General features: G+C 43.4%; 1 protein-coding gene across 1 annotated transcript in view; it reads left to right on the forward strand.

The window, feature by feature from the left end:
- Positions 1 to 27,495, forward strand: part of ST13 (ST13 Hsp70 interacting protein) — a 202,530-nt gene that overhangs the window by 135,159 nt on the left and 39,876 nt on the right. The window contains exons 7-9 of the mRNA XM_077276087.1: positions 4,727 to 4,837; positions 8,721 to 8,823; positions 25,819 to 25,935. Coding sequence (XP_077132202.1) covers positions 4,727 to 4,837; positions 8,721 to 8,823; positions 25,819 to 25,935 — 331 coding nt within the window. The remainder of the gene's footprint in view (positions 1 to 4,726; positions 4,838 to 8,720; positions 8,824 to 25,818; positions 25,936 to 27,495) is intronic.

The raw sequence follows: 27,495 nt of genomic DNA on the forward strand, positions 1-27,495 counted from the left end.
CATAGATCAAAACAGATTCCAAGAGGAATGAGGGCCCTGCTCGCAAACTTACAGTATGTAACAGTACAGACACAGAGGGCTATTAAATGCATAAAACCTGTGAGGAGATGATACGAGAAACCTGGTTATGGTAAAATTTTGAATGGGCAACATAGAGATAGTTAGGTTAATGTGTTGAGGCGGTTGGCCAGTCTGAAGAAATGCATTTTTAGGGCATGCTTAAAACTGTGGGTATTGGGGATTATTCGAATTAACCTGGGTGCTGCATGACCCCAAGGCAGCGGGCATGTTGCTAGGGAGTAATGGTAGAACCACACACGGAAATGGCAATGTCAGGCATAGGTAGGTTAGTAGAGGGAGGAAACACAAGGAGTTCAGTTTTTGACAGGTTCAGTTTCAGATAGAGGCCATGATCTTGGAGACAGCGGTAAGACAATCACTGGTGTTTTCTAAAAAGGCAGTCGTGATGTCAGGAGAGGAGGTGTATAATTGGGTGTCATCTGCATAGAGATGGCACTGGAAACCAAATCTACTGATTGTTTGTCCAATAGGGGCAGTATACAAAGAGAAGAGGTGGGGACCAAGACTGATCCTTGAGGATCCCAACAGTAAGGGGAAGATGAGGAGGAGCCAGCAAAAGATACAGTGAAGGAGCAGTCAGAGAGATAGGAGGAGAACCAGGAGAGAACTGTGTCTTTGAGGCCAATGGAGCGGAGCATAATGAGAAGGAGCTGATGATCCACAGTGTCGAATGCTGCAGAGAGATCCAGGAGAATTAGCATGGAGTAGTGACCATTAGATTTAGCTGTTAATAGATCATTAGAGACTTTAGTGAGGGCAGTTTCAGTAGAGTGTAAATAGCAGAAAGCGGATTGAAGAGGGTCGAGAAGAGAGTTATCTGAGAGATGGTGGATAAGACTGGTGTGGACCAGGCGTTCGAGGAGTTAAGAGATGAAGGGAAGATTAGAAACAGGTCTATAATTAGCGGCACAGTTTTGGTCGAGGGATGGTTTTTTTAAGTAATAGATGTATGATGGCATGCTTAAATGAGGAGTGAAAGATACCAGAAGAGAGAGAGAGGTTGAATATTTGTTAGGTGAGTGGTGACAGCAGTGGAAAGGGACTGGAGATGTGGCGGAATGGGGTCACTGGTGCAAGTAGTGTGGGAGAAGACGCAAGGAGCCTGATCACTTCTTCTTCTGTGACTGGTTCAAAATCAGAGAGTGAGCTAGATGCAGTGGGGGAGAGGGGACAATGCATGGTGGTATGAGGGGATTCAGAGAAAATTTCCTGTCGGATATGGTCAATTTTTCTTTGAAGTAATTGGCCAGATCATCAGCGTGGAGATCCGTGGTTGGGGCCTGCACTCTTGGCTTGAGTAGGGATTGAAAAGTGTCAGACTTTTAGGGTTATTGGATAGTGAGGTGTTAAGGGTGTTGAAATAGGATTGTTGGGAGAGGTGAAGGGGCAGTGTTGTATGCTTTTAAGCATAAACCTACGGATGAAATCTTCAGGCAAATTGGATTTTCTCCACAGACGTTCAAGGCACCTGAAGCACCGCTGTAGGTAACGTGTTTGCAGCGTGTGCCAGGGTTGTCACCGTCTGTGCCGAGTTGTTCTATGTATAGGAGGTGCAGCTTCAGCCAGGGCACTTTGCAGTGTTTCATTATAATGCTTCAGTGCAGAATCAGGACATGAGAGGGAGGAGATGGAGGCGATGACTGCAAGTTCTTCATAAGTTTCTGGGTGTTAATGGCCTGTATATTTCTATAAGTGTGGAATGTGCGGGTGACCTGAGCGGGATGGCAGTTCTTGATAGAGAATGAAAAAAGGTTATGGTTAGAGAGCAGGAGTGGGGACTTTGTAAAATCATACACTAAGCTAAGCCGGGAGAAGACCAAGTCAAGGCAGTGACAGGTCTTATTTGCGAGGGTCACTATGGGTCCCCCAGTATGTGCTCAGAAGCGTATTGAGGCTGCAGGAGTGCATTGCAGTTCAGTGTAAGAAAACCTGCATGGGCTTTTTTTTTTTAAACAGACTACAGGAAGGTAGTGGGGTTGGTCCGTTTCCTCCCCCGGGCTGGGTTTTCCATGTGGCCTGCGGCCACAGGTTATTGCAAAAACTGTTGCAGCAGAGGGATGGGTGTGTCAGTGCCAGTGAAGTTAGCAGCAAGCAGAGCAGTCGGCTCTGCAACAGCGCAGTCTGTGTGAGAGTAACACCAAGCCCCATAGAGTGAACTCCTGACACCCCACAGCGTGATACGGTGGTGCAGTTGCCCTCCGCAATCGGACGCACTTACGGACTCTCTCGTTTCCCTGCTGCCATCCAGAGGATACTGTGTGTTGAACACTGTGTGACTTTTGGACATTAAGTTACTCTAAGCGATAAATGGAGTTTATTTACACACAAATTTTGTGATATTTTAACCCCTTAACGACCGCTGATATGCCTTTTCACGGCGGCAGTTAAGGGTACTTAAACCACAGCGCCGCTTTCTAACGGCGCTGTGAAAAAAAGTGTATAGCGCCCCCCAGAGTTGGAATTTCTTCTGGATCTCAGCTGCCGGGGGCAGCCGATACCCCAGAGAACATGATTCGGGTCAGTTTTTACTGACCCTGGGGTTGCGATCGCCTTTATTAATCGTATAACGGCGACCGCAAAAAAAAGTCGATTTGCCATTTAATTCCTCTCCCCTCTGATGTGATCGCACATCAGAGGAGAGAGAAATAGGGTCCCCGATTTCCCCCCGGTACCTCCCGGTGTCCCTGGCTCCTCTAGCTTCCCCCCACGGCTGCCAGCGTCTTATTCCGGTAAGAAAATGACGGGTGCATGCTCAGTGCGCCCGCCGAGATCTGCACCCGGCAACAATAGGAGATTTTTCCTATTGGTTCATTTTGATCACTTTGATAGGTTCTATCACAGTGATTAAAATAAAAAATATATAGTAAATAAAAAAAACCTTTATCACCCCCTTAGTTAGGGAACAATAATGAAATAAAAAAATATATATTTATTTCCATTTTTCCATTAGGGATAGAGTTGGGGCTAGGGTTTGGGTTTGGGGCTAGGGTTTGGGTTTGGGGCTAGGATTGGAGTAAGAATTGGGGAGTTTTCACTGTTTAGGCACAACAGGGGCTCTTAAAACGCGGCATGGTGTCCTATCTTAATTCCAGCCAATTCTGCTATGAAAAGGTAAAACCTTGCTCCTTCCCTTCTGAGCTCTGCCGTGCGCCTAAACAGTGGTTTACCCCCACATATGGGGTATCTGCGTACTCAGGACAAATTGGACAACAACTTTTGGGGTCCAATTTCTCCTGTTACCCTTGGGAAAATAAACAATTTTTGTGGAAAAAATATGATTTTTTTATTTTCATGGCTCTACGTTATAAACTAATGTGAAGCACTTGCAGGTTCAAAGTGCTCACCACACTTCTAGATAAGTTCCTTAAGTGGTCTAGTTTCCAAAATGGTGTCACTTTTGGGGGGTTTCTAGTGTTTAGGCACATCAGGGCTCTCCAATGCGACATGGCGTCCAATCTCAATTCCAGCCAATTCTGCATTGAAAAGTCAAATAGCGCTCCTTCCCTTCCGATCTCTGCCGTGCCCCCAAACAGTGGTTTACCCCCATATATTGAGTATCGATGTATTCAGGAGAAATTGCACAAACTTTGTGGTTCATTTTCTCTTTTTACATTTGTGAGAATAAATAAAAAAAAACTGGTTCTGAAATAAAATGTTTGTGAAAAAAAGTTAAATGTTCATTTTTTCCTTCCACATTGCTTTAGTTCCTGTGAAGCACGTAAAGGGTTAATTAACGTCTCGAATGTGGTTTTGAGCACCTTGAGGGGTGCAGTTTTTAGAATGGTGTCACTTTGGGGTATTTTCTGTCATGTACACCCCTCAATGTGACTTCAAATGTGATGTCCCTAAAAAAAAAAAAAAAAAAAAAAAGTTTTTGTAAAATTTTGTTGTAAAAATGAGAAATCGCTGGTCAACTTTTAACCCTTATAACTTCCTAACAAAAAAAAATTGTTTCCAAAATTGTGCTGATGTAAAGTAGACATGTGGGAAATGTTATTTATTAACTATTTTGTGTAACATATCTCTCTTGTTTTAAGGGCATAAAAATTCAAAGTTTGAAAATTGTGACATTTTAAAAATTTTAGCCATATTTCTGTTTTTTCCATAAATAAATGCAAGTCATATCGAAGAAATTTTACCACCAACATATGAAGTACAATATGTCACGAAAAAACAGTCTCAGAATCAGTGGGATCCATTAAAGCGTTCCAGAGTTATGACCTCATAAAGTGACAGTGGTCAGAATTGTAAAAATTGGCTCGGCCACTAAGGGGTTAAAAAGTCATAATTTATTAGATGAAAACATTTAGAAACCCCCTGAACACACTGTGCAATGTTAGTTGGTGTGCTTATGCACACGAGTTTTCTTCCTTTTGTCTTTACGCCTTCTTGATTTACCGTTCTGGTATTTACCTTTTGCAACTTGCCATTATTGATTTAGGGAAACCATGTAGTTTGCGTGGTTGATGCCCATTCACCTCTATGGGAATTGGGGCACTTGCAGCACATCTGGCTTGGCATTTTCAGCTCTCCTGACCACATCTGGCTGCGATTATGTAGATAGGCTAATAGAAAATAACTTTTCCTACATTGTACACTAAATATATGTATACACAAAAATTTATTATGTTTTCTTTTCCTTTAGTGTTTATGTGAAGCTACAAAAACCAAATGCCGCAATCCGTGACTGTGATAAAGCTATAGCCATCAATCCTGACTCTGCTCAGCCATATAAATGGAGAGGAAAAGCACATCGGTAAGGATTTGGTGCTTTTAGTAGATGGCATGTGAGTGAATAAGGAATATGTAATGTTCAGAGACATTCTTTACTCATGGAAACATTACAGTATCTTATAATACAATTCCATGTGCAAATGGGGAATTGAGAGAATTCTGAAACTATTTTACATCATACAAATAAATAGGAGAATCTATTAGCTGGACTCTGGGCCATCAGCCAGGGCTGTAATCTATGACCACTGAACGCGGTGACTTGATACCCTGTGTGTCACTCCACAATAATGTTACTCCAGCCTGGCTGATCAAAAGAAGAGCCGGAATGCTGGAAAGTTAAGGTGATCCGCAGGCCCTCCCGCCAGCAATGGGCAGCCAACGTATGCTCAGCAATGGGCAGCCGACGTATGCTCAGCAATGGGCAGCCGACGTATGCTCAGCAATGGGCAGCCGACGTATGCTCAGCAATGGGCAGCCGACGTATGCTCAGCAGAGCAGGGTCTAGCTCCGCCCCTGGACATCACTGATGCTTCATTTCAGGGTCGGCCCCTGATGACATCCTGAGTATTCCAGAATGCAATGGCGGTTCTCAAATGAAACCTCATGAAAATGGAAATGAAGAAAGCAAATAGAGCAGGAACAGAAGGGACTTTTTAATTATTTACCACTTTTCAAATATACTTTATTTAGGATAATTAACTTAACTTGCATTTTGGACCAATGCTTTCACAAAGTTCCTGACAGCATGTTTTAATTATTTTATTAATATATAGTCCCAAAATTATATTAAAACTTAATAGGTCCCTAAAAAATAGTTTTCTGTAAATTTCCTTGGGCAAAATAATGCTGCTAATCTTTTAACCCTTCTAGCATCCTAACAAAATAAAAAGAGGTTTGAAAAATGTGTGAAGTAGACATATGGTATTGTTTTTTGTGTGGCATGTCTGTCTGATTTAAATAAAGCTAGGAGCATTGTTTGAAAAATTGCTAATGTTTTTTAAATTTGTCAAATTTCCAATATTTTCATCAATAAACACAACATATCAACCTTTGTTTATAACATAAAGTATTATGCGATAAGAAGAAAAAGGTTCAATCCTTGGGATATGTAAAAGCATTTCAAATTCCATATGACTTAAAGCACACGTTAAACTGTGGCCCGTGGGTGATTTATATTTGGCCCTCGACGCTGGCACTAACTCCCCCCACCTTCGATACAGTAGAAACAATGATGGAAGTCTGTCAGCTGACATTCCCTCATCCATCAGTCTCCATCTGCATCTGACGTGTGTCTAAGCATAGCGGGCACGATGATGCCTATATTTCACGCCAACTGTGTCGAGCAGTGAAGCGCTGCAGAACACACTCTGCGAGACTGGAGTAGCGGGGGACCAGGGTAGAGGTATTTTATTTTTTTAATGTGGTTCCCATTAGTCTGCATGGAGCACTATGTGGGGCCCGATATTCTGCATGGAGGACTATGTAGGGCCCGATATTCTGCATGGAGGACTATGTAGGGCCCATTAGTCTGCATGGAGCACTATGTGGGGTCCGATATTCTGCATGGCCCATTAGTCTGCAGGAGCACTATGTAGGGCCCATTAGTCTGCATGGAGCACTATATGGGGTCCGATATTCTGCATGGAGGACTATGTAGGGCCCATTAGTCTGCATGGAGCACTATGTGGGGTCCGATATTCTGCATGGCCCATTAGTCTGCAGGAGCACTATGTAGGGCCCATTAGTCTGCATGGAGCACTATATGGGGTCCGATATTCTGTATGGAGGACTATGTAGGGCCCATTAGTCTGCATGGAGGACTATGTAGGGCCCATTAGTCTGCATGGAGCACTATATGGGGTCCGATATTCTGCATGGAGGACTATGTAGGGCCCATTAGTCTGCATGGAGCACTATGTAGGGCCAATTAGTCTGCATGGAGCACTATGTGGGGTCCGATATTCTGCATGGAGGACTATGTAAGGCCCATTCTGCATGGTGGACTCTGCGGGGCCCATTATTCTGTATGGAGGACTCTGTGGGTGGGCATAATTCTATAAGGAATGATGAGGGGAAAAAAAATCCTCAATTGTAGACCTGTTTTTAATTGATATCAAGATTGGCTCACAACTTTGTCCAAGTTTTTAATTTAGGTGTATTTTGTGTATTTGAGTTTGACATCCCTGACCTAAAGTGATACAGTGGGGCAAAAAAGTATTTAGTCAGTCAGCAATAGTGCAAGTTCCACCACTTAAAAAGATGAGAGGCGTCTGTAATTTACATAATAGGTAGACCTCAACTATGGGAGACAAACTGAGAAAAAAAAATCCAGAAAATCACATTGTCTGTTTTTTTATCATTTTATTTGCATATTCTGGTGGAAAATAAGTATTTGGTCAGAAACAAAATTTCATCTCAATACTTTGTAATATATCCTTTGTTGGCAATGACAGAGGTCAAACGTTTTCTGTAAGTCTTCACAAGGTTGCCACACACTGTTGTTGGTATGTTGGCCCATTCCTCCATGCAGATCTCCTCTAGAGCAGTGATGTTTTTGGCTTTTCGCTTGGCAACACGGACTTTCAACTCCCTCCAAAGGTTTTCTATAGGGTTGAGATCTGGAGACTGGCTAGGCCACTCCAGGACCTTGAAATGCTTCTTACGAAGCCACTCCTTCGTTGCCCTGGCGGTGTGCTTTGGATCATTGTCATGTTGAAAGACCCAGCCACGTTTCATCTTCAATGCCCTTGCTGATGGAAGGAGGTTTGCACTCAAAATCTCACAATACATGGCCCCATTCATTCTTTCATGTACCCGGATCAGTCGTCCTGGCCCCTTTGAAGAGAAACAGCCCCAAAGCATGATGTTTCCACCACCATGCTTTACAGTAGGTATGGTGTTTGATGGATGCAACTCAGTATTCTTTTTCCTCCAAACACGACAAGTTGTGTTTCTACCAAACAGTTCCAGTTTGGTTTCATCAGACCATAGGACATTCTCCCAAAACTCCTCTGGATCATCCAAATGCTCTCTAGCAAACTTAAGACGGGGAGAGAGACAGAGAGAGACAGAGAGAGACAGAGATTTTTAAACAGGTGCCATTACTACAGGTAATGAGCGGAGGAAAGAGGAGACTCTTAAAGAAGAAGTTACAGGTCTGTGAGAGCCAGAAATCTTGATTGTTTGTTTCTGACCAAATAATTATTTTCCACCAGAATATGCAAATAAAATGATAAAAAAACAGACAATGTGATTTTCTGGATTTTTTTTTCTCAGTTTGTCTCCCATAGTTGAGGTCTACCTATGATGTAAATTACAGACGCCTCTCATCTTTTTAAGTCGTGGAACTTGCACTATTGCTGACTGACTAAATACTTTTTTGCCCCACTGTATATGTAAGATATGAAAAATTGGACATGGTTACTTAAAGGATTAAACAGTAGGCAGTTTTCTGATTTGTCGGGTTCCCTTCAATGTGTCAGTTGCTGAATTTCTGCATTTTTTGCTCTGGTCCTTCATTTGGACCCCATAGCCTGCATTCTGACTCTGAATGCAGCGGCTTCTTTACTGTAGAACAAAAGTTTCTTTCTCCTTCTTGTGAAACTCAAATTATGGCTGTCATAGGAATCTATAGAGAATGTGACTTCTGGTCCACATGGCTGTGGAGTCGGTAAGTTAAACCTCCGACTCCTCAATTTCCATGACTCCGACAGCCCTGCTGGTCCACACAGAGGCACCAGAAAGTAGCTCAAAGCACAGGAATTTGTTGACTGCCTACAGACGAAAATGCTTAAGTTTCATAATGTAAGCCTAGGACGTCATTGTGTTGCTAATTTTCTTAAAGTGCTACTTTAATTTCCTAATGATCCACATAAACAAATTTTGTTCTTTTAACTATTCTGTAGGCTTCTTGGTCACTGGGAAGAAGCTGCCCAAGATTTGGCAATGGCTTGCAAATTGGATTACGATGAAGACGCAAGTACAATGCTTAAAGAAGTTCAACCACGTGTAAGTAATAGGCTTTGTGAACATCTTATTAAAAATCCTGAACCATAATAAGTCCATTCTTCCACATGTCCATTATTGAAACTCTATTTGCATGTATAATTATAGTGTAATTTTGACACATGGACTTGTTACAAGGTCAACAAGTCCCACCTGAATATGCAATTATATATTTTTATTTTAAATCTGTTATACAATTCCAGAAAACAGGCCATTTTTAATTTAGTGCTTCTTATGGCCTTTACCAAGAAGAAGGCGCTCACAGGATCCTCTGAGGTATGTCCCTCGCCTGCTCTGCGTTATTACCCTGTGATTGCCATGCTTCTTGTAAAGAGCATAACAGCACTAAATAAAAGGCCATATCTCTGGAACTGCAGGTCGGATTTATAAAGGCAAAAAAAAAACTGCAAACTGAATACTCGGGAACAGCAGTGATCTAAAAAAAAAAAAAAATCATTTTTCTTCTTTGTACTTGGTGACAAGTTATCTTTAAAGCTCGGCTAAGTTATTGACAATTGATGGAACAAATGTCACTGCATTCTTTGATTTTTCACCACATAGATTACTGTTTTTTACTGTCACACTGAAACTTTGCCATGTTGTGTGTAAAGTTTGTAATTGTTGCCTCCTTTAAAAAAAAAAAAAAAAAATACAAAAGCTTTGCAAAGCAAAGTTTAAATTTGCAACATATTGATAAAACCGGTTATATATTTGTTCTCTCCTAAAAAAAACCTAGCTAAAAGGCTAGATTATGTAACACCAACCATTGCAGTGGTTACTGAATCCGCAGAGCAGCTTAGTGGAGTAATAAATGATACAACCACTGGCACATGCGATACAGCTAATATTATTGCAAATACTGTGCAACTTAAAGGGAATCTATCATGTGATTCATGCTGCCCAAACCACAGGCTGCATGAATCCGATCCTGCCTGCAGGATCACAGGCATTTTTCTCTGATAAGCTCTGGCGTTTCAGAAGAACATACTTTGAAGATCTGGTCAAGGACTAATGCAAGTGCATGTGATAAACAGATCATTCCCTCACCTGTACATAGGTAGAGACCTGTCGATCGCTTGCTATGGTTATCAAATTAAGTTAGTATCTGCCCATGGTTGCTGGCCAGATTTTCAAACTAAATTTTCTGTGGAACGCTCTAGCTGCAAGCCAGGCTCTGATTCTTGCTGCCCATGGTTTAGACAGCATGAATCTAATGACTGGTTTCCTTTAAATGCATGTATTTTAGTGCCAAAAATCATTTTTACAATTGTGGAAATAAAAAAAATAGTTTTTTGTTTAGGTTACTCATTCTACCAACAACATTTAACCGTTCAACACAGAATCTATCAAATAGAAATGTGCAAAAATGCATGTATTCAAGTGTAAAAAAAAAAATGCCCTTGAAGGACTCCATATTTAAGACATGTGGCTCGATTCATCAAGACCAGCATTGTTCACGACAGTCCTGTTGATGTGCTGAAGTCAGACACTCATGAATTATGAAGTCTTTGTGAATCGGGGGCGTTGGACGAGTGGCATGCACCTAGTGTATGCCTCACTGCAAATCTTACTACAAACCCTGCTGGAGTAAGATTTGTGGTATAGTGAATGCCGCCGCTCGTCTTGAATATGAACATTGTTTCCCGCGCCCCCTTCCTGAACCAGTTTCTTCCACTTTGTAGAAGCTGGGCAAAAATAGTGTGAACGCCCAAAGTCGCAAAATATTAGTGTAGTCTCGAGTTGCATCAAAATTATGCCACTTTTCAAAACTTATTACACAAGAATACGGTTTGTATAATGTGGTCTAGCTGCCACCACTAGGAGGAAGACACTGTTTGTTGTTTCTTCCAGCTTCTTCAATAACAAAGCTGAACCAGTTTTATAATAGTGTCTATGGGAGGTCAATTTACCTGACTGGAAGGTTTTTTTTTTTTTCCTATTATGAATTTAGGTAGAACCCAATTATGAGAAAGGAGAACTGTGTAACATTAGCTGTACGTCTTCATTTCCCTCTTTTAATTGTGCTCTCTGGAATCCACAATCTGCAATAAGCTTCCTTTCCTGCACAACTACTTTCTGAACAACTCTCATAATCTGTTGGCCCTCACTGACACCTGGATTCTGACACTCTCTCCCTTGCTGCCATTTCTGATGGCGGCTTACATTTCGACCATTCCTCAAGACCCGCAAACAGACTGGGTGGTGGAATCGACATACTCCTGTCCCCACAATGCGCTTTCCAGGTTATCCCCCCCCCCCCCAGTTCCTTCACTCTCATTCCCTTCTTTTGAGGTTCACACCATCAGGGTCTTCCATTCTCTCTCCCTCAGAGTTGCGGTCATATACTCATATACCATCCCCCATGCTTACCCACCCAGTTCCTTGACCATTTGGCTGCCACACTTCCATGTCCTCAGAATTACCAACCCTTATCCTGGGATACTTCAACATCTCCACTTTCCCATCTGCATCCCAGCTTCTGTCTCTAATCACTTTGCTCTGCCTCTCACAGCTTTTAACCTCTGAGACACATAAAGACGGTAACACCTCTGACCTGGTCTTTGTCCAGCTCTGTTCAATCTCTTACCTAGATAACTCACCTCTGTGGAATGACTACAATATCCTGTCCTTCACGCTCACAAATCCTCTCCCACCCCAGCACACTCCTACCTACCACATATGCAGAAATCTACAAGCCTTTAACCCTCATTCACTTACAAACTCCCTACACTCATCACTGTCCCCAATAGCCTCTTTTTCCTGTCCTGATTTGGCTGTACACCACTGCAATGACACTCTCAGAAGCACCCTTGACTGAGTAGCGCCCCTCCCCCTCAGACCACCAAACACAGAGTAAAAAGGCCCTGGCTCACATTGCAAACTCAATTTCTCCACTGATGCTCTAGGTGTGCTGAATGCATATAGAGGAAAACTCGCACACCAGAAAACTTCATCCGCTACAAATTTAAGAGCTTATAACTCTTCACTTCGTCAAACTAACCTACTTCACCACTCTAATCTCCTCACTATCGAACAACCCAAAAAAACTTTTCAACACCTTTCACTCCCTCCTCAGTCTGAAAACACAGGCCACTGTCAGACAGTTTGCTGATGATCTGGCTTCACATTTTACAGTGAAAATAGAGAATATCCATCAGGAAATTTGAACCCAGCCACCAAGTGCTGTGACTCCCATCCCTCCCTGCATCTACTCTGGCTCACTCTCCACATATGACCCCGTCACAGAAGAAGTCTCCAGGCTCCTCTCTTCTCATCCTGCGACATACCATACTGACCCCATTCCCTCACATCTCCTCCAGTCTCTCTCTCCAGTGGTCACTACTCACCTAAGTACAATCTTCAATCTCCTCTGGTATTTTTCCCTCCTCCTTCAAACACTCTATCATTACTTCATCATTAAAAAAAAACCTTTTTTGAACCCATCCCGCACAAATAACTGCAGTCCATTCTCCAATCTCCCCTTCAGCTCTAAACTCTTGGAGCACCTGGTCTATTCCCACCTTACCTGTTACCTCTCCACTTGCTTACTCCTAGATCCATCACAGTCCAGCTTCTGCACCCTACATTCTACAGAAACTGCACTTATCAAAGTAACCAATGACCTTCCGACAGCAAAATGTAACGGTGACCACTCTCTTGTCTTTCTTCTCAACCTCTCTGCAGCTTTTGACACTTGACCAACATCTCCTATTCTCTATGCTCCAATCAATAGGCATAAAGGACACTTCTCTCTCCTGGTTCTTTTCCTGTCTTTCTGACCACTCCTTCAGTGTATCATTCCCTGACTCCACTTATTCTCTTCCTCTCACTGTTGGGGTCCCTCAGGGTTCAGTCCTTGATTCTCTCCTCTTCTCTCTCTACACGGCCCCAATTAGGCAGACTATCAGCAAATTTGGATTTCAGTACCATCTTTATGCTGATGCCACACAACTATACACGTCATCCCCTGACCTTACCCCTGTTGTACTACAGAACACCAGTGACTGTCTGTCCGCAGTCTCCAACATCATGTCCGCTCACTTTCTGAAACTCAACCTTTCGAAAATTGAACTTCTGCTCCCACCGTCTGACCTCCCTAAAGCTGACATTTCCCTCTCCATTGATGGCACCACAATAACGCCCCGGCAGTAGGTGCACGGTCTAGTTATGTTTGACACCAATCTTTCCTTCAACTCCCATATTCAATCTCTTGCCCGCTCTTGCCGCTTACACCTAAAGAACATCTCTAGAATCCCCCCCTTTCTCACCATGGAAACAATAAAAAACCCTCACTGTCTCCCTGATCCACTCCCACCTGGACTACTGTAATATTCTATTAATTGGCCTCTCCCTTACCCGACTTTTCCCTTTCCAGTCCATTCTTAATGCAGCAGCCAGGGTCGTCTATCTGGCTAATCGGTACCCGGACGCCTCCGCTCTGTGCCAGTCATTACACTGGCTGCCCATACATTGTAGTATCTAATTGAAACTGCTTGTTCTCACCCACAAAGTTCTCCACAGTGCAGCACCCCCTACATCTCCTCCCTCATTTCTGTTTATCGACCTAACCGCTTGTTACACTCCTCAAATGACTTTCAACTAATATCCGCACTAATCCGCACCTCCCACTCCCGGTTCCAAGACTTCTTAGGAGCTGCACCAATCCTTTGGAATGCTCTACCCCAAGAAATCAGGATGAACCACAACTTATACAATTTTAGGTGCTCCCTAAAAACCCATCTGTTTAGAGCAGCCTATCACGTTCCATCAAACTCCACTGCATCCAGAAGCACCACACATTCTGGCTGGTGACAACCTCGTGCAGCCTTTTTTGATCCATCATTCCCTCAATATGTCTGGACCATCATTGTAAATACGCACCTTTACTTTGTGTCCCTCCCCCCACCCCACCTCATTGTAGATTGTAAGCTCTTACGGGCTGGGTTATCATTATCTTTGCTTTTAGCTCTTGTATTGTCTTTAACATTGTTACTTATGACTTGTATAAGAACAGTTGAAGTGTAAAGTGCTGTGGAATATGTTGGTGCTTTATAAATAAAGATTTATTATATATTTTATTATTATTAGTGTAGCCTAAAAATATGTTGGTTGCCGTGCCTCCAAAAAAGAAAGAGGCACATGAGAGCCCCTACTTCCCTGTGATCTTCCACCAAGAGGTGGAGGTGAGTATATACAGTGAATGAAAACTGGAAAAACTGGCTTTTTACTTTCCAAGCAGGGGACTGCTTTTTTTAGCAGATATTTACCAGCTCTTTGTACAGCCATCCCTTCCAGTCTTTCTAACACTTCAGCCGTTTCCACTAGTGCCACTCACACAAATACTCCAGGGTAGTGTTATTCTTTTCTTTACCCTCCCAGTGTCGGCTTTATGTACCATTTACTTCTGTATGCTTTGTTTGGGAAACTTTTAACCCAGGGTCAGGGATGAGCCTGACACTCCCGAGTTCAGGCACATCGTGCCTGACAGGCGCAGGTTAGAAAACCGCCTAGAACAGTAATGGCGAACCTTTGAGGCAGAGTACCCAAACTGCAATCCAAAACCCACTTATGATCGCAAAGTGCCAACACTGCAACTTAACCTGAATACTGAGGTTTTAGATTAAAGAAACAACCTACATTAGCATGCTATACAGTCTAGAGCTTGTATGCACTGCAGTCCAAGCCTAAAGGTACCGTCACACTAAACGATAGCGATAGCGATCCGTGACGTTGCAGCGTCCTGGATAGCGATATTGTTGTGTTTGACAGGCAGCAGCGATCAGGATCCTGCTGTGATATCGCTGGTCGTTGATTAAAGTTCAGAACTTTATTTGGTCGTCAGATCGCCGTGTATCGTTGTGTTTGACAGCAAAAGCAACGATACCAGCGATGTTTTACACTGGTAACCAGGGTAAATATCGGGTTACTAAGTGCAGGGCCGCGCTTAGTAACCCGATGTTTACCCTGGTTACCAGTGTAAAATGTAAAAAAACACAGTACATACTCACCCTCTGATGTCTGTCACACGTCCCTCGCCGTCCGCTTCCTGCACTGACTGTGAGCTCCGGCCGGCCGCAAAATGAAAGTACAGCACAGCGGTGACGTCACCGCTCTGCTGTTAGGGCCGGCACTCAGTCAGTGCAGGAAGCGGACGCCGGGGGACGCGAATGTAAGTATGTACTGTTTGTTTTTTACATTTTACACTGGAAACCAGGGTAAACATCGGGTTACTAAGCGCGGCCCTGCGCTTAGCAACCCGATGTTTACACAGGTTACCCGGGGACCTCTGCATCGTTGGTCGCTGGAGAGCCATCTGTGTGACAGCTCTCCAGCGACCAAACAGCGACGCTGCAGCGATCGGTGACGGTACCTTAAGATACTAGCCACTGATTGCAGTGGAGGTCTGTTCTTGAGAATGGAGAGGATTTTTAATTAAAAGTAAAACCGCAAAGTGTTTTTTTTTTTTCAACCTTTGCAATTGTAACCCTTTATCATGATGAGAATAACCCGATTTAAGGCAGGGATGTCAAACTCAAGTACACAGAGGACCACAGTTCAAAGCTTGGACAAAGTCGTGGGCCAGCCTCAATATTTGTTAAAAAAAAAAAAAAAAGTCTACAATTAAGGAAGTTTTTCCTCAAAACGATTAACTTTTTGACTTATAGTGGAATTATAGAATGTTATGTAAGAGCAGTAAAAAGAATATTGCCCAATGGCATAATTTCAATATGTAATTACAAAGGGAAAAAACCTTGAATAAAACAGATAATAAAGTGTGATGCAAGGACAGTATGATACCCCCACAGTGAACTCCTCCACACGCATAGTATGATGACCCTACGGTACCCCCTCCCTCAGTTCCCCCAACAAAGAACGTTGACCCCATTACAGTATAATTCTCCAACTGTAAACCCAACACAGCCCTCTATATAGTATAATGGGCACAAAAAGTCCTCCATACAGTACAATGGCTCTACATAGTTCTCCATACAGTGTAATGGGCCCCACATAGTGCTCCATACAGTATAATGGCCCCACATGATGCTCCATCTTGTATATTGGCCCCGCATGATGATCAATGCTGTATAATGGCCCCGCATGATGCTCCATACTGTATATTGGCCCCCATGATGCTCCATACGGTATAATGTGCCCACATAGTGCTATATACAGTATAATGGCCTCACATTAAATATATTTAAAAAAAAAAAACTACTCACCTCAGCCCATTCCAACGCTGATCTGGTCTCTTCATATATCACAGTCCTACTTGTGGGCACGTGCTCCATCTCCTCAGCACTTGCGCCACCGCCACTCTCCTCAGCGCGCGCGACATCCACCTCCTCACTAACATCGCCATCCTCACCCTCCTCAGCAAGCGACTGATGGGAGGGCGCGGCCTGATGGGACAGCACGCATGCAGAGGAGAGTGGCCACGGCAGTAGTGATGAGGGAGATGGCAAGCAGGCTGAGGAGAGTCGTGGCGGCGATAGTGCGGAGGAGATGGCGCACGCGTGCCCACCAGGAGGGCTCTGCGAGCCCCCTATGGCACGCGTGCTATAGGTTTGCCACCACTAGCCTAGAATATCTATCTCAATTTCTGGGCTCTAAAAGTAATCGTTGACCTTCATTGGGATGTATTAAAAGAGAGTATACAAAATCAGATGCAAAAAAAAAAATATTTACTAACCATAAATGTAAAAACACAAAAAGTACTTAAATTTCACAATTCCCACCTCCAGTTTTCAGGGCATAACTGTTAATTAACATTAAAATTGGGGAAAAACTTAATTGTAAGGCACTTAGATGCTACTAGTCATATTCAGTCAGATTCAGACGTTCACCCCTTCATGACCGGAAGTATTTTCGTTTTTTGCTCCCCTTCTTCCCAGAGTCATAACTTTTTTTTATTTTTCTGTCAAAATGGCTATATTATAACTTGTTCTTTGCAGGACGAGTTGTACTTTTGAACGACACCATTGGTTTTAACATATCGTGTACTGGAAAACAGGGGAAAAAAAATTCTAAGTGCGGTGAAATTGCAAAAAAAAGTGCAATTCCACAGTTTGTTGGTTTTTTGGGGGGTTTTTTAACCATGTTGATTAAATGCTAAAACTGACCTGCCATTATGATTCTCCAGGTCATTACGAGTTCAGACACCGAACATGTGTAGGTTCTTTTTTTATCTAAGTGGTGAAAAAAATTCTCCAAACTTTGTTTAACCCCTTTCTGACCTCGGACGGGATAGTACATCCGAGGTCAGCTCCCCTGCTTTGATGCAGGGCTCCGCGGTGAGCACGCATCAAAGCCGGGACATGTCAGCTGTTTTGATTCACCCGCCGCTATTAACTAGTTAAATGCCGCTGTCAAACGCTGACAGCAGCATTTATCCTGCGCTTCCGGCCAGGCGGCCAGAAATGAGCACATCGCCGACCCCCGTCACATGATCGGAGGTCAGCGATGCTTCTGAATAGTAACCATAGAGGTCCTTGAGACCTCTATGGTTACTGATCCCCAGCAGCTGTGAGCGCCACCCTGTGGTCGGCGCTCATAGCACACCTGCATTTCTGCTACATAGCAGCTAACAGCAGATCGCTGCTATGTAGCAGTGCCGATTGTGTTGTGCCAGCTTCCAGCCTCTCATGGAGGCTATTGAAGCATGGCAAAAGTAAAAAATAAAATAAAAAAAAAAAAAGTGAAAAAATATAAAAGTTTAAATCACCCCCCCTTTCGCCCCATTCAAAATAAATCAATAAAAAAATAATCAAACCTACACACATTTGGTATCGCCGCGTTCAGAATCGCCCGATCAATAAAAAAAAGCATTAACCTGATCGCTAAACAGCGTAACGAGAAAAAAATTCGAAACGCCAGAATTACGTTTTTTTTGTCGCCGTGACATTGCATTAAAATGCAATAATGGGCGATCAAAAGAACGTATCTGCACCGAAATGCTATCATTAAAAACGCCAGCTCAGCACGCAAAAAATAAGCCCTCACCCGACCCCAGATCATGAAAAATGGAGACGCTACGAGTATCGGAAAATGGCGCAATTTTTTTTTTTTGCAAAGTTTGGAAATTTTTTTCACCACTTAGATAAAAAATAACCTAGTCATGTTGTCTATGAACTCGTAGTGACCTGGAGAATCATAATGGCAGGTCAGTTTTAGCATTTAGTGAACCTAGCAAAAAAGCCAAACAAAGAACAAGTGTGGGTCTGCACTTTTTTTGCAATTTCACGCACTTGGAATTTTTTTCCCGTGTTCTAGTACACGACATGGTAAAACCAATGATGTCGTTCAAAAGTACAACTCGTCCCGCAAAAAATAAGCCCTCACATGGCCAAATTGACGGAAAAATAAAAAAGTTATGGCTCTGGGAAGGAGGGGAGCGAAAAACAAACACGGAAAAATGGAAAATCCCAAGGTCATGAAAGGGGTTAAAAAAAAATTCCGAAACCTGTAGCGACTTTAATTTTTGTGATCTGTGGCTGGGTGAGGGCTTGTTTTTTGCGCACCGAAATGCCATTTTTATTGATACCATTTTGGTGTAAATATGGTCTTTTGATCTCCTGTTATTGCATTTTGTTGCAATGTAGTGGCGACCAAAAAAACGTAATTCTGACGCTTTGAATTTTTTTCTCGGTTTAATTATTTTTTTATATTGATAATCGGGCGTTTCTGAAAGCGGCGATACCAAATATGTGTATATTTGATAGATTTTTATTTATTTCTTTTGAATGGGGTGATTTGAACTTTTTATATTTTTTAATATTTTTATGAACTTTTTTTACTTTTTGCATGCTTAAATAGTCTCCATGGGAGACTAGAAGCTGCAATTGTCTGATCGCTTCTGCTACACACGGGCGATGATCAGAAGCAGAAATGCTCACTTGCTATGAGTGCCGACCACCGGGCGGCGCTCATAGCAATTCAGCTATAACAACTATAGAGGTTTGCTGGAGACCTCTGGTTGTCATGCTAACCCATTGGTGACCTGCGATCACGTGACTGGGTCACCGATTGGCAGAATTTCCAGCGTGCTTCCACTAAGCACGAGTTAAAGGGAACCTGTCATCCCCAAAATGGAAGTTGAGCTAAGCCCACCGGCATCAGGGGTTATCTACAGCATTCTGTAATGCTGTAGATAAGCCCCCGATGTAACCTGAAAGATGAGAAAAAGAGGTTAGGTTATACTCACCCAGGGGCGGTCCGGTCCGATGGGCGTCGCGGTCCGGGGCCTCCCATCTTCTTACGATCACGTCGTCTTCTTGTCTTCACGCCGCAGCTCCGGCGCAGGCGTACTTTGTCTGCCCTGTTGAGGGCAGAGCATAATACTGCAGTGCACAGGCGCCGGGAAAGGTCAGAGAGGCCCGGCGCCTGCGCACTGCAGTATTTTGCTCTGCCCTCAACAGGGCAGACAAAGTACACCTGCGCCGGAGCCGCAGCGTTTAGACAAGAAGAGGACGTGATCTTAAGAAGATGGGAGGCCCCGGACCGGACCGCGATACCCATCGGACCAGACCTCAGCGGGACCGCCCCTGGGTGAGTATAATATAACCTCTTTTTCTCATCTTTCAGGATACATCTGGGGCTTACCTACAGCATTACAGAATGCTGTAGATAAGCCCCTGATGGCTGTGGGCTTAGGTAAACTTCCATTTTGGGGGTGACAGGTTCCCTTTAAATTCTGCTGTCAGAGATTGACAGCAACATTTAACAGGTTAACAACCTCGGGTGGATCACGATTCTACCCACGGCTATTAGAGGCACATGTCGGCTGTTCAAAACAGCTGAAGTGCCAGAAAAATGTGGGCTCAGCACAGGAGCCCACATCAAAGGGAGAGATTCTGACATGGGCGTACTGTTATGCCCAATGTCGGAAAGGGGTTAAAAGCTCAGCAGAAGAAATATGTTTTTCTTATTGCTACAAAATATCCACAACTTCGCATCATTCATTCATAAAATAAGCAAAATAAACATTTGTGATGAAAACCCCAGAAAAAAAGGATGACATTTCAAAAGTGAGAACCTTCAGGCACAATGAGCCTGAGAGACCATGGAGGTCACACCTGCTCTCTGCAAGGAAGGTGGTAAAACTGAGTGTTGGGGTTTCAAGCAGCACCTAAAGATAGGAAAGTACTGGGAGGGGCAAGATCCTTTGCCGTCTTATAGAGGAGTGGGAAACAAAAATGTGTGAGCGGTCCCTATCCGGCCTATTGCGCCTAACAGTTAATCATCGTGGTCCCCTTGTGAGAAATAACACAACCAGCACTAGTCTAGACAGTTGTACTGTCATAATTACTTGTGTTGGGAAAAAACACGGCCATCAAGATCAACCTTCCTACACTCTCTATTGCTAGATTAATCATAGCACACAATACTATTTATTGTAAGAAAAGCATCCTGCCCTTTTTTAAATGCTGATATATCTGTCTCGCATTATTCCACGTCAGCCTTCCTCCAAGCTTGTGGCACCAAGCCTATTATAGGAGACTCTAGGAAAATGGGATAAAAGTGGTCTATAAGTAACTGAGCTCAACTCCCTCAGTATCCGTGGGGGGCTTTGTCAATATTTAGTTTGCTCAGACGCCGCCATACTTCACCTCCTGTTTAAATTGGTTATGTTGGGTGGTGATCTTTGACTTCTGCCTTGATGAATGATACCTAGCACAGGCAGATAATTGATGAATTTGAATGAAAAATACCTGTTTAAGCTTTCAGCCTTCTCTGAGAATTACTATGGTGATCTTTTTAAAGGGCTAAGGCCATCGGATTATTATTATTATTATTTTTTTTTTTTGGGGGGGGGGGTTAATGTATTTATAAAATTAAAATGTGGGATTTGTTTTAAAATCATTTGTGATTTTGTTTCTCCATAGATAACTTTCCTAGCTTGATTTCTTTTCTTTGCGTTTTCAGCCTTCAAGGTTTTTAAATGCCTTTTTTTTTGTTTGTGTTATTGAACTTAGTCCTGATCTATTTAACTACTATAGTTTAATTTTATTCCTGTACATTTTATTAATATATATTTAAAAAAATCCTCACTTATTTTCAGTATCCACATGTACCTGATCCTAGTCTACAAAGATTAAGCTCTTTCCTTAGTAGACTGAATTTAGCTTGTCAACAGTTAAAGTTCTCAGTATTTCTTCTTTGTAATGTCTTATTTCGGTGCTTGTTTCAATAGTAAGCAGTACTAACATTTTGGTATGTGTGGTCCATGTACACATCGGAGTCCTTATGCCAGTCCTTTCTGCCAGGTGTTTGATCAGAGATGAGCATGCTGTTTTGTATTACACAGTCTCAAATGGTTTCTGGCGCCCCAGGGCCTGCACTCTCTCCATGCCTCATCATCTCTCACAATAGTGCTGGTGTTTGTTCCCATGTGTACCATTTTACCATCCCAGCCTAGATTGAATCTGGCACTTAAACTTTTGCTTCTTTCCAAGTGGTTTCCCATCTGACTGCACTTCGCTCCACAACTTTGAGACTTCATCTTGGTCTTGAGTCGTGCAGTCATCTTTTTTCAAGCATTTGTGAGACCGCTCATGTCCTGCACTTCGCTCCACAACTTTGAGACTTCATCTTGGTCCTTGAGTCGTGCAGTCATCTTTTTTCAAGCATTTGTGAGACCGCTCATGTCCTGCACTTCGCTCCACAACTTTGAGACTTCATCTTGGTCCTTGAGTCGCGCAGTCATCTTTTTTCAAGCATTTGTGAGACCGCTCATGTCCTGCTTCATCCACATAGCGAAAAGAGCGCTCATGCCTGCGCACTAGTCTTGCAGGCCCGTGCAGGTGCACTTTGCTCTGTCATACTTTAATAGGGCATAAAACATGTATCAATGTGCAAGTGCGCAGATCTCGTTTCGCCTTGTGGATGACGCAGGCTGCATCAGAGGATGGCGATTAGGAGCAGAAAGGAGGCACAGACACTGCAGTGATGATGGCCATAGGACCAGACCATCCTCGTCTACGTACTGCACGGGAGCACTTCAAATAGTATTTTGGGGGGTTTACAGGGGGAGTCAGGAGATGATACACATGTGTGGAATGTAGCACAGCTAAAGCTAGTGACATTTCTTCAGAGACTCAAAATCTGGTGACAAGTTCCTTTTGTTAAAAAAAAAAAAAAAAACAAAGCAAACAGAACTGTTCCTAAATGTGGCCAACCCGTTAACTTTGCTTTTAACATATTTTCCTTTTTTTCTGGTGATCTTTTTCTAATTTTTACATGCAGGAAATATAGATAAGAGCTTGATTTAAAATTTAGTTCACAGACCCTTCTATTATGTTATTGTGATAACTTTAGTATACCACTTGTTGTTGATTGATGTTACAATACAATTGTAAATGTTGTAATCTTGATATGTATTCTGGTCTATGTACTACATGGAAAACCTAAAGGGGTTGTTTGGCCTTAGGCTACAAGTCTGTAGTCACTCACTATGACTGTAGACATGTGAATCCGCACAGCTTGCATACTGTGCGCTGCTGAGATTCTCCTGCCCCAGGAGCATTGGGCACGTGACCACAAGTATGTGATTAGCATACATGTGGTCACGTGCCAAATAGACATGCGCAACCACACTCCGTGCCAGTGTATTGAGTGAGGTTAGACACATTTAGTCGGAATTTGGCTGGAGGTATGTAAATCACATACTTATGGTAAAATTACCGCCTGCTGCCAACACCAGAGAATCCTCACAACGCAGTGCGCGCGGTGAGAATTCCCAAGTCTGCAGTCAGTGACTGAAGCCTTTTACCCAAGGCTGGACAACCGTTTTAAATCACCATTACACTCCAGTGTTTGTTTTTTCATTTCAGCGCTGTAATGTAAGTTCCCTGCCCATAGTAATATACTTATCCGCTGCTGTCTTCAGCTGTTCCTGGGGCCACTCTGATGCCAATCTGCAGTTTTGTGACTACAACCTCTGACAGACTGGAAGTCAGAGGTAACAGTTTACATTAAGTAGTGACTTCTGAATGGCCCAGCAAGCACTGAAGCAATCCAGCAGGTCACAAACTGCAGAAGACCGAACAGAGCCGCACCAATAACAAATGAAGAGGAGAACTGAGGCAGCTGAGTGTTAAGAATAGGGGCAAGAAACTTACATTAGCACCATTCCAGCACTGAAATAAAATAAAAACAACACTGGAGTGGTACTTTAAAGAGAACCAATCACCTTGCAAACCGGTATTTTACCGGCAGACATATATTGTTAATCTGCAGGCAAATATCATTACAAAGCTGCCCTGCCGCCTTGCTGAAAGTGCAGCTACCGGGAGAAAATGAACTTATTTTCTTTTGGCAGCTGCCAGCTTTCTATCATAGGGGTGTTCACGGATTGCCTTACTTTAAGGGTGCCGTCTTACGTCCCCAGAAATCGGACCACAATGCATGGGTTAACAGCGCCTCCCCTGGCCCGAGTGTGACAGCTTCTTATATTTCTATGCAGCTGTCACGCTCTGGTCAGGGTACCTGCTGGCCCGTCCAAGCATTGTGGTCTGATCTCGGTCCAATTTATACGGTTGTCTGACTGCGCCCTAAAGCCAGTAGTAGACATGACCAAGTATTAGGCGTGGTAAAATCTGAAATGCTTGATCATTGTTTTCTTCATCGACAGCAAAGTGAAAACCTCTCCATACAAGTTAGATGGTTATCCTGTGCTATATTAAAGGGGCTCTGTCACCCCCAAAATGTATATGAGGTAAGCCCACCGGCATCAGGGGCTCATCTACAGCATTCTGTAATGCTGTAGATAAGCCCCCGATGTATCCTGAAAGAAAAAGAGGTCCGATTATACTCACCCAGGGACGGTCCCGCTGCGGTTCAGGTCCAGTGGGCGTTGCGATCCCGGTCCAGCGCCTCCTATCTTCTTAAGATGACGTCCTCTTCTTGTCTTCATGCCGCAGCTCCGGCGCAGGCGTACTTTGTCCTGTTGAGGGCAGAGCAAAGTACTGCAGTGCGCAGGCACGGGAAAGGTCAGAGAGCCCCTGGGCACTGCAGTACTTTGCTCTGCCCTCATCAGGGCAGACAAAGTACACCTGCGCCGGAGACGCAGCAAGAAGACAAGAAGAGGACATCATCGAATGAAGATAGGAGGACCACAGCGGGACCGCCCCTGGGTGAGTATAATCTAACCTCTTTTTCTCATCTTTCAGGATACATCGGGGGCTAATCTACAGCATTACAGAATGCTGTAGATAAGCCCCTGATGACGGTGGGCTTTCCTAATATACGATTTTGGGGGTGACAGGTTCCCTTTATTTGATTGGTTCTTCGTATGCATCTGGGCACCTACAGGTCCTTCTCAAAAAATTAGCATATAGTGTTAAATTTCATTATTTACCATAATGTAATGATTACAATTAAACTTTCATATATTATAGATTCATTATCCACCAACTGAAATTTGTCAGGTGTTTTATTGTTTTAATACTGATGATTTTGGCCTACAACTCCTGATAACCCAAAAAACCTGTCTCAATAAATTAGCATATTTCACCCGTCCAATCAAATAAAAGTGTTTTTTAATAACAAACAAAAAAAACATCAAATAATAATGTTCAGTTATGCACTCAATACTTGGTCGGGAATCCTTTGGCAGAAATGACTGCTTCAATGCGGCGTGGCATGGAGGCAATCAGCCTGTGACACTGCTGAGATGTTATGGAGGCCCAGGATGCTTCAATAGCGGCCTTAAGCTCATCCAGAGTGTTGGGTCTTGCGTCTCTCAACTTTCTCTTCACAATATCCCACAGATTCTCTATGGGGTTCAGGTCAGGAGAGTTGGCAGGCCAATTGAGCACAGTAATACCATGGTCAGTAAACCATTTACCAGTGGTTTTGGCACTGTGAGCAGGTGCCAGGTCGTGCTGAAAAATGAAATCTTCATCTCCATAAAGCATTTCAGCCGATGGAAGCATGAAGTGCTCCAAAATCTCCTGATAGCTAGCTGCATTGACCCTGCCCTTGATGAAACACAGTGGACCAACACCAGCAGCTGACATGGCACCCCACACCATCACTGACTGTGGGTACTTGACACTGGACTTCAGGCATTTTGGCATTTCCTTCTCCCCAGTCTTCCTCCAGACTCTGGCACCTTGATTTCCGAATGACATGCAAAATTTGCTTTCATCAGAAAAAAGTACTTGGGACCACTTAGCAACAGTCCAGTGCTGCTTCTCTGTAGCCCAGGTCAGGCGCTTCTGCCGCTGTTTATGGTTCAAAAGTGGCTTTACCTGGGGAATGCGGCACCTGTAGCCCATTTCCTGCACACGCAGACTCAGTCCACTGCTTCCTCAGGTTCCCCAAGGTCTGGAATCGGTCCTTCTCCACAATCTTCCTCAGGGTCCGGTCACCTCTTCTCGTTGTACAGCGTTTTCTGCCACATTGTTTCCTTCCAACAGACTTACCATTGAGGTGCCTTGATACAGCACTCTGGGAACAGCCTATTTGTTGAGAAATTTCTTTCTGGGTCTTACCCTCTTGCTTGAGGGTGTCAATGATGGCCTTCTTGACATCTGTCAGGTCGCTAGTCTTACCCATGATGGGGGTTTTGCGTAATGAACCAGGCAGGGAGTTTTTAAAAGCCTCAGGTATCTTTTGCATGTGTTTAGAGTTAATTAGTTGATTCAGAAGATTAGGGTAATAGGTCGTTTAGAGAACCTTTTCTTGATATGCTAATTTATTGAGACAGGTTTTTTGGGTTATCAGGAGTTGTATGCCAAAATCATCAGTATTAAAACAATAAAAGACCTGACAAATTTCAGTTGGTGGATAATGAATCTATAATATATGAAAGTTTAATTGTAATCATTACATTATGGTAAATAATGAAATTTAACACTATATGCTAATTTTTTGAGAAGGACCTGTATATCTAGTTCTGTACACAGACTGCAGATAAATATTTTATGTCTATATCCATCTTAAGCCATGTTGATATCTTTATACAAATGTAATTGATACACAAAACTGTTCACTTAGGCTCAGAAGATTGCAGAACATAAGCGAAAATATGAACGTAAACGGCAAGAAAAGGAAATTAACGAGCGCAAGGAGCGGTTGAGAAAAGCCAAAGAGGAGCATGAAAGGGCACAGAGGGTGAGTGACAAAAGTATTATATTTTATAGTGAACTAAAGGGAATCCACCGCCAACTGTTTCTACGAACAAAAAGCAAAAACTGCTAAATATTCTTGTTTCCAATCTATTAGTATCTTTTCATATACTGTAATGGAGGCTGCCTCTTTGGCTGAGCTGCTGTTAACATTCAGGGATATACAGCACCCCCATGGGCCATAGGAAGTGATACACTGGGAGATGTTGATTGACTCGTACTTGATGGTGTCGTTGGCATGCTTTGTGACCAGCAAAAAAGCCATTTTGTAAGGATGGGAAGAGGTGGGATTACGATCACCGATTTTATTTTTATTATTATACATTTTTATAGCGCCATTTATTCCATGGTGCTTTACATGTGAAAAAGGGGGCAAATATAGACAAATGCATTAAACCTGAGCGAAAAACAAGGCACACAGGTACATAAGGAGGGAGGACCCTGCCAGCGTGGGCTCACAGTCTGCAGGGGATGGGTGAAGATACACTAGGAGAGGGTAGAGCTGGTTGTGTGGCTGTTCAGTAGGTTGAGGATCACTGTAGGCTTGTCGGAAGAGGTGAGTCTTCAGGTTCTTTTTGAAGGTTTCTATGGTAGGCGAGAGTCTGATGTGTTGGGGCAGAGAGTTCCAGAGTATGGAGGAAGCACGGGAGAAGTCTTGGATGTGGTTGTGGGAAGAAGAGATGAGAGAGGAGTAGAGAAGGAGATCTTGAGAGGATCGGAGGTTGTGTGTAGGTAAGTACCAGGAGACCATGTCACAGATGTATGGAGGAGACAGGTTGTGGATGGCTTTGTATGTCATTGTAAGGATTTTGAACTGAAGTCTCTGGCCGATAGAAAGCCAGTGAAGGGCTTGGCATAGGGAAGAGGCTGGGTTATAGCGGGAAGACAGGTAGATTAGTCGGGCAGCAGAGTGTAGGATGGATTGGAGTGGTGCCAGAGTGCTAGAGAAGAGACCAGAGAGTAGGAGGTTGCAGTAGTCAAGGCGAGAGATGATGAGAACATGCACTAGTGTTTTTGTGGTGTCTCGGTCAAGGAATGCGCAGATCTGGGAAATATTTTTGAGTTTGAGACTGCAGGAGGAGGCAAGGGCTTGGATATGTGGCTTGAAAGAGAGGGCAGAGTCAAGGATCATCCCGAGGCACTGGGCCTGTGGGACTGGGGAAAGTGAGCAGCCATTGACATTGATGGATGGGTCTGGTGGAGGGGTAGAGTGAGATGGGGGAAATATGATGAATTCTGTTTTGTCCATGTTCAGTTTTAGAAAGCGAGCAGAAAAGAAGGCCGAGATAGCAGTCAGACAGTGGGATTTTGGTAAGTAAGGAGGTGAGGTCAGGTCCGGATAGGTAGATCTCCGTGTCATTGGCGTAGAGATGATACTGCATACCGTGGGATTCTATGAGCTGTCCCAGGCCGAAGGTGTAGATGGAGAAGAGTAGGAGTCCTAGAACAGAGCCTTGAGGAATACCGACAGACAAGGGGCGAAGTGGGGAGGTGGCGTGGGGGAGGGAGATAGTGAATGTTCGGTCTGTCAGATATGACGAGATCC

Source organism: Ranitomeya variabilis, chromosome 8, assembly GCF_051348905.1.
Source record: "Ranitomeya variabilis isolate aRanVar5 chromosome 8, aRanVar5.hap1, whole genome shotgun sequence".
Taxonomy (NCBI): domain Eukaryota; kingdom Metazoa; phylum Chordata; class Amphibia; order Anura; family Dendrobatidae; genus Ranitomeya; species Ranitomeya variabilis.